Source organism: Apium graveolens, chromosome 9, assembly GCF_009905375.1.
Source record: "Apium graveolens cultivar Ventura chromosome 9, ASM990537v1, whole genome shotgun sequence".
Taxonomy (NCBI): Eukaryota; Viridiplantae; Streptophyta; class Magnoliopsida; order Apiales; family Apiaceae; genus Apium; species Apium graveolens.
Genome location: NC_133655.1, coordinates 178,395,455 through 178,403,917, shown reverse-complemented (window position 1 = coordinate 178,403,917; position 8,463 = coordinate 178,395,455). Strand labels below are relative to the sequence as shown.

The window sequence follows — 8,463 nt, the reverse complement described above, 5'->3', positions numbered from 1 at the left end:
AACAACGCCCAGGACGCAAGTTTCCTAGACGTTGTTAGGAAACTGTCTCCTAGGCGTGGATCAACAACGCCTAGGATGTATTGAGCAGCAAAAGTTCTGTTTTTCTGATCATTTAATTAGAAAAATAAGAAAATTCCTTAAATATTTTCTGAAAAATGTTAATATTTTCAGAAATAAGGAATAAATCCAGAAAATTAAAGGATAAATCCCAGAAATTAGGAATAAATCCAGAAAATTAAAGGATAAATCCCAGAAATTAGGAATAAATCCAGAAAAATTAAAGGATAAATCCCAGAAATTAGGGAAAAAATCCAGAAATTCCTTAAATATTTTCAGAAAATAGGGAAAAATCCCAGAAAATTAGGGAAAATCCCAGAAAATTAGGGAAAATCCCAGAAAATAAGGGAAGAATCCCGTAAATAAGGGAAAAATTCCTGGAAATTAAGATAATTCCTGAATAAAAGGAAAAATTCATTGTAAATGTGTAGGTCGCTCCACACTTTACGGAAAAATGAAACCCTGTAAGGGAACGAATAGACTTAACTTCTGCGAAACCTAATCGATGTTTCCCAAAAGTTGGGGGGCAAATGATAGGGATAAATAAATTATGATTGTATAATTAAATACTGCATTAATTGTACAAGCTGTGGGCTGCCGGGCCCAATAAAAAGATATATGATACTCAGACCAGAAAGGTTAAGCCTGATGGACCAGATCAGGCCTGATGGAATAAAAAAGGCCCAAAAGCCCTGATTATTAATTAATTTCGTAATTAATTAATAAGGGACAAAACAGATGTTGAAAAGAGTCCCGATAAGGATATAAATCCTTGGAGATTAGCCTCAAGGGGACCTGAAAGGATAAGGAATCAGTTTCATACTATCTAGGACTCCAAAGTCCATTCTAATTATGAGACTTGCCCACCAAGTCTCCTATACCAAGTCCAATTCAAGGACTCCCAACATCTATATAAGGGGCCTCACCCCACAGATCAGAACTACGTTTTTTGGCTTGATTCTCTAATTCACAGAGATACGTAGGCATCTCGTAAAGGCAGAATTAAGCTACGATACACGAGAGCAGCCATTAAAGGCCTTGAGCTCCCGAATCTTAGTAATAAATACAGCAAATAATAACCTTAGTTTTTTATTCATAACACATATAAATAATAATACATAATGTTAATTTACTCATAACTAGATAACTAGAGATGCACAAAAGGTCCGGGCCCGAAAATCTGGTCCGGCCCGGTCAAAATCCGGCCCGGGATTAGGACCTCGGCGGGCCCTATATTTTTAGGCAAAGCCCGGCTCGACCCGGTTAAAAGCCCGGGCTTCGGCCCGGCCCGGTTAAAAACCCGAAAAAACCCGGTTAAAATCTAATTATTCTAATATATTTTCTTATATATTTATTGATTCACATTTACTATAAATATAAATAATACTTTAAACACACATATATTTACATATTTGTGATTAATAATATTATTTATATACTTTATTGCATAAATAATGAAAGAAGATATAGTAAATACACTATATATATTTGGATAACAATAATAAAACATAGTATTCTATAAACAAGTTTATTTTTTGCCGAACTTAAATATTTTCAATGAAGTAATGTTTTCATAAAATATTTCATGTAAACTAATACATTTTTACGTTGATCTAGTTGCTAACATATGTAGTCTTCAGAATTTTTAATAAAACTCGATCCGATTTAAATTAGAAAAAATCTCGGCCCGATCCAATCCGGCCCGTAAAAAGCCCGATTAGGCCCGCCTCGAGGGCCCAAACGGGCTCTGACATTTTCGGAAAGCCCGGCCCGATCCGGCCCGGTCAAAATCAGGGCCTAAAAACCTCGGTTCGAGCAAAAATCGAGTTTTTTAAGGCCTGATCAAAATCCGGACCGGTGGCCCTTTTGTGCATCTCTACTTATACTTAACATCAAGAACTTGATGCGGTTTCCCGCACAAATCAAACCATACTACAATCATTGAAGTGCAGTTTCAAAAACTATCGAAACAAAAATTATTGGTTTGGTTTCAAAAAGGGTGTGATTTTGCTTTTGCGGTTTTGATTTTGAAACATTTATTTAAAAATTTATAAATATCTTTTCCTTTACGCATTTAAATAATAATACAGAATGCAAATAACAAAATCATCGCAATATGAAATTTACTATTGTTACATGCATTTTACAAATTAATTTAGTTTAAAGAAGGTGAATATGTACTGGTTTGTCTATACTTGCTAGTAGCTTCTACAGTTTGCCACAATTTCTTTTGACAATCTTGATTGGCTGCTTTTACCCCTATTAATAATTGTGCTTTTTTCACCGAACTTTTGAGAAAAAAAATTAATGTACACTGCTTTATGGTCCTAACCGTCCAAAATGATGATTGATAATAAGTTTGGTACAAAATGTCACACTTGAGGGTCATGTTTGGTCAAACACTTACCACGCTCTCTTAGTCTTATCATACTTGTAAAGATAATGCTTGCAAACAACATTAAAGCATCTAACGAGCAAGAAAACAATAAAATATAAGATGAATGTTTATCATATAACAAAAAACTCTGTCCTTATCAATATTACACGGCCAAAAGTTTGAGTTGAATGGCTCATTTGAGCTGCTTGAAGCTAATTAAGGAGAATTACGCCCTTCTTGAGACGACAGCGAATTAAGATTAGAGTACCTCCTGGATAGAATGGATGGTTTTCTGATGAATGAAGGCCTTTGGTTAAGGCGATGCAGAGTTCTTTTTACATATAGAGACCGGAAATATGGGGCAGCTCTTTCATTTGCTTTCAATATAATGAAGAAGAGTAGTCTGTAAGCTATGAGGATGCAATATACTGCACACAAGTCCCACCATTTTGAATGATCAAGCGACAAGCCATATGTTTTAGTAATAACATCTTCACCCGATATTTTTGGATCACCCGGTACTAGTGGATCAAACACCAGCCCGATCATATCGTTTTTGTATGATCCCTGCATGTAGGTGATCATCAAGTTGTTGATAGTTTACGATCTCAATGTAATACCATTTGCCGATGACATTTACAGAGCTAAACTCATAAACCAGGGAATGTTTACTAGTTTTGATGACAAAAACTACACACTGTACATTGTGCTACATGCTCACTTTTAACACACGAACATTTTAGGTACAAGCTAGTAAAAAGATATCAAATAAATACCTGTAGCGACCATGATCCATAACTTATATACGAAACTGGGTACCGCCAAATCACCTTTGGAAGGTCAGGAAGCAAGCGAAAGAATCCAGAGGTCATCATCATGATTCCCTGCAAACATAGCGTGGATAATTGACGAGTGACAAAACACAAAAATAATAGAAAAGGGTTTAAGTGTGTGTGTTTCTACCAATACACCAGCACCAGTTATGATTCCCATCAAGAAGTTGGGAACTAATGATGCTATAATCATCATGCAACTCTCCACGACAGCAATACAGCCAAAGAGGTTAAGACAAAAGTATGCATAATGGGAGACTCCATGCCCAAATTTCACCATGTAGTAAGTCATTGTCCCGCTGACAAAAGAAACTGCAACCAAAAATGGGAAGGCAGAGAGGAAGTTTGACAATATAAAAACAGCAACTCCATAGTATCCATTTAGCCTTTCTTTATAAAACACCTGCATCACATATATATATATATATATATATATATTCAAAAGCAAAAGATTAGAACAACTACAGACAGCAAAATCCACATGCGAAGTTTCAAATACCTAAGAACTATGGAAATAATTTTACTAGACATGGTTTAAATCACAAGTATAGAGTAGTAAACTTTGATAACACTAACTTTATACAAAATCTTGTTAAAAGTAAAACTGAGCAATTATTAAGTATGTTCTTTCACCTTCATTTCTTCAATAAAAGATGGGAAGCCTCCGATGGACATAAAAGTCATAAAACCTGTGATAAAACCACCGCAAGCTCCGCGAGCCAATATTGCAGTGTAACCAGTGCCAACATCATAGTATATGGTGCCAACGCACAGTGATACAACTATGTAAATAACTATTCTTGACCAGTAATATCCTATATCTCTATTCATGTTCACAAATGATCTTTTTGTCAGTGTTCTGAGTTGCTTCCACCAGCCCGCTTGACTTCCACTCAACAACTCGATCTCCATACCTTGCTGCGCAGCAAATGAGCTAATTTAAGTTACTATAATTGATAAAGACAATTAGAATGCCTTCTAGCTTTACAAGTGTAACAAGTATCCGGAATGGATTTAAACTTGAATAGTTTAGCTTTAGTCTATGACAATTGACAAGAAATTATTAATATTTAAACTCATCTCCCTGTGCTGATCTATACAAAACTTTGATCTGAGTACAATAGATCCTGAGGTCTTCCTTGAAGTTTAATATTTTATATCTGTTATCTTCGTAGAAGACAACCAATGGCTTCCGTATTATCTTCTTTACAAGTCACTGCCGTACTTGTCTTCTGTTGCCTCACATCTAAAACCACTGTCACTTTGTAATATAGTAGCAGAATTGATGCTCTGCTTAAGCCTTCCATGTTAAAACTAGTCCATAGTAAGCATGTAAGATGCAATTAAGATAATTAATAGGTAGAAAAATGGCTGCTAAAGTCTACGCTTTAATACAAGTATATCTGTTACATTTATTTTCAGAATAAGAGCAGCTAATATATACAGTGTTTTAACCAAGCAAAATTTAGGAACCAGACACTTGTATGTTCTCGTGCAATATCCGGACAATTTAATGCCACTTCAGAACAAAGACTGACATGTTTATGCGAGATATAGAGGTGAGACAAAGTGTCAAAATAAAATTAGAATAACACTTAAAGATCTTGAGATTGAAATGCTTACATAGTTCTTGAATTCATTGATCTTTGCTCTAGTCTTTGCACTGTATTCAGATCTTTTGTAGTTCTTAATAAGTGATGCTTTTATATCTGCTGTTGCCAAATTCATTAAAGGATCTAATACATTTTCCCTCTCCTATAATGAAGACAAGGGTAATTGTTAGAGTCGGGACTACAATCAAACAAGGTGTTGTTGCTCATTCTGTAAGATAAATCCACAAAATGTAGTAGAATAATTTCCAAACAGATTTAACTTAGGTTACCCCTTTCAAAGGATATATACAGTCTCCAAGAAGATATATTAATGATAAGGTCACTGCTGAGTACATACATGAATCCTCTGAGATCCCTTAAGTGTGGCTGTTACAACATCAAAGTCCGAATTTATGCACCGTAGAAAGTGATCAGAAGGATTTCTTTTCCTCGGACATGGAAATCCAGCATCTTCAAAGAACTGAAAGAAGAATGCTGATTAATTAAAGAAATTTCAAATAGCACTTACTTTATTTGGCCTTCTTTACCAATTACCAGTCACCATTTAAATTACTTATGAAAATTTTGCACCTTCGAAAGAATTGCAGATCAGAAAGTTACGACTCTTATAAGACTATGTTAAGGACATGCTCCAACAGTTACAGAAACTAATTAGGTACAAGCAGAATAAAGAATATCTATATTTATTTTATTGTTGTGAAATTGAAAAGAATATCATACCTTAACAGCCATCTTTGCTTCTCCAAAATAACAAACCTCACCAGCAGACAATAAAAACAGATCATCAAATAGTGCAAAAACTTCACTACTAGGCTGATGAATTGAAGAGATGACAGTTCTTCCATCACGAGCAACACTTTTAAGAGCTTGAACCACAAAGAAGGCTGAGGCGCTATCAAGGCCACTAGTTGGCTCATCAAGAAATAAGATCTGGGGCCTAACTAGAATTTCAAGAGCAATGCTTACTCTTTTCATCTCTCCACCACTTACACCTCTTAATTGCCAGTTCCCTATTAGCGTATCAGCACAATCCTCAAGTCCCAACTCCAAAATTGTTCCTTCTATAACCCCGTTAACCTCTTCTTTAGTCATTGTAGGTGGTAGTCTCAAATGTGCCGAGTAGGTGATGGTTTCTCTAACTGTAAGGGTTCCCAATAAAACATCCTCTTGTGTAACATATGCCTGCAAATTACAACCATCTATAACATAAGAATCTGAAATTCCACATTAACAAACAAATAGTTTCTGATTGATTTGTTCAAAATTTGAAGTAACTTGCTTCGGAATTAAAATGATCTGACAGAATTCGCGAGTACTTACAACAACTCCAAAGTCTCTTCTCCTTTTGGCACCATTAACATATATATGTCCGGTCATGATAGTATTGTTTGACAGTCTCCCTGTAGAAAAACTCGGCAAGGTTTAGAGTATCAAATTATGGGGCAAAAAAAGACATATTTGATTCAAATTGAATACTACAATAGATATAGTAGAAAAGTTTATTTGATTTAAGTTCCTTATTCTATTGTATGAGGTCATTACAATAATCAGGCTTCATATGGTTTTCATATCATTGTTCTGTCAAAAACAACGAAGTATGGAAAAAAATTTAGCTACGAGGAAGGGGCACTGTAAATTGCTGGTTACACTTTTCATTAGTTCAGTAACTTCAGTTTCGAGGAGGAAGGGGCACTTGAAATTAGTTGGGAGAAATAGCTTCAGGTAAGCATGGAAACATACATTTATTAGTTCCTTTAACAATAAAATTGAAACATTTTAAATTTTTTCATTAAACTTTCTTAGCATATGCAAGCTTAGATCATATCATATGTGATATTGTATAACCAAAGCTTATTGAAAACGAGTAAGTAATTATGTACAATTTACAAACATGCAAGAATGGTATATTAACAAAAAATAGAGCAAAAAAGCTGATACTAATTCAGAGTAAACAAAAATGGAATGTGCATACACAAACCTATACACAAATTGACATTACCTGCTAAGGTATCGAGAAGGGTGGATTTGCCAGAGCCAGAAGGACCCATAATGGCCATAATTCGACCAGGCTCAGCATAACCATTAAGGCATTGAAGCAATCTTTTGCTCTCACCATTAGTCCCAAAGTTGGGAACCACCACATTCAGATCTTCCCAAACCAAATATGCTCCTCCCTGATCATTTCCTGCCACCCCATGTTCAACATCTACACCGCCACCTCTACCGCCGCTAGTCGCCTCAATCTCCATTAAGCCCAAAAAACAACTAAAATCTACAACTCCAACTTGATGGATATAGACAAGATAAAAATATTGAAATAAAACAAGGTGAGATTAATGTGGAGACGGAGACCTCTAACAGTCCATGCATTTCATAATAAATGTCTTGTAGTAATTTTATATTGTTTCATGTCTGAAATATTTACTACATGCTCTGCAAATTTTGGAAATTCGACTTATTGTTTAAAAAACTCAAGTTACATACGTAAAAAAGAAAAAAAAAAACATTGCGCAAATTCATTGTAAATGCTTTCACATTATAGAGGTATGTTGATAAATGTGATAAGGGTGGCAGCTGGAAATTAGGGGGATTAGATTGGTTGAGACTAGAGAGCATAAATGCTTGGAATTTATTTTTTGGTCCCTCACCATTTAAATTTATGGTTGCATTAATATGACTAGTTTCTTATGGCTACTCCTTTTCAACTACTCATATATCATCGCATATGTAATTCAGTTTTTTTTTATGAAAGTTGCATCAGACTTGAGAATGTTGCTACAACCTGAATTTCTACAATATTACTAAAAATGCGGCTTTTATTTTTCTGAAAGAGGTTTCCTAAGCCATGTATACAAAACTAAACACACTTTTACGCCAAAAATCCCACAGCTCGTGCTTTTATAGAACAGAGCACAAAGTTATCTTTTCTAAAAATGTTTTAAATATGACTGTTTAATTGAGCAAAATCGTCATTATTAAAACTAAAAACATGACACAATTTGACTTTGTTGCTATTTATTCATAAGATATCAAAAAAAAATCTTTTTACCGATCGATTTATCTAGATTCCCTCTCTCTGCTATGTTGTAAACTTTTCATGTACAATATGCACCATGAAAGCACTCACATATTAACATATTAATTATCTCTTGTCTTTGAAAATCTTCCAATTATTCTCATATAACGAACCTCGAGATTGCTTCATTTTTTAATTCGATAACTCATAGAGGTATGTTGGAGTACTACACTTGTTTCTGTAAGTGCAATAAATTATTTTTCGATTTGATATTGCAGATTTCTCTAAACAGCAATTGAACTTGTCGAATTGTTGAAGTAGGCTTCTCAAATTTATTTTGTTTGCTTGGGAAGGTATTAAATACGTACAAGTTACAAGGTGAGCTATTGTACAGGGGACGGCTCGACCCTTAAACCCGTAACAGTAGTTTTATAAGAAGACCGTTTCTCAGTCATTTTAACTTGAGGATACTTCTTTCATTTCGAGGGTTGCAAAAGAAATGGCCTTTAGGATATGAAAATAAAGGGCAATTAAAAGAAGAACAAACACATAAAAGTCGATAATTTA

General features: G+C 34.7%; 1 protein-coding gene across 1 annotated transcript; it reads right to left on the bottom strand.

Moving 5' to 3' along the window:
* Positions 1-2,543: 2,543 nt before the first annotated feature.
* Positions 2,544-7,291, bottom strand: LOC141684413 (ABC transporter G family member 15-like). The gene is made up of 9 exons (XM_074489387.1): positions 6,880-7,291; positions 6,201-6,280; positions 5,601-6,062; positions 5,218-5,340; positions 4,891-5,022; positions 3,901-4,185; positions 3,398-3,670; positions 3,211-3,318; positions 2,544-3,001 (listed from the first exon to the last, which is right to left on the bottom strand). Exons 1-9 carry the CDS (start codon positions 7,127-7,129, stop codon positions 2,651-2,653), a joined length of 2,064 nt encoding a protein of 687 aa, XP_074345488.1. The 5' UTR covers positions 7,130-7,291; the 3' UTR covers positions 2,544-2,650.
* Between the last annotated feature and the right edge of the window lie 1,172 nt (positions 7,292-8,463).

Excerpts from the sequence above, each read along its gene's own strand:
- LOC141684413 (XM_074489387.1), bottom strand. The coding sequence starts at position 7,129 with ATGGAGATTGAGGCGACTAGCGGCGGTAGAGGTGGCGGTGTAGATGTT. Across the intron at positions 6,281-6,879 it reads CCTTCTCGATACCTTAGCAG|GGAGACTGTCAAACAATACT; the intron begins GTAATGTCAATT and ends GTTTTTCTACAG. Across the intron at positions 3,002-3,210 it reads ATGGATCATGGTCGCTACAG|GGATCATACAAAAACGATAT; the intron begins GTATTTATTTGA and ends ACCTACATGCAG.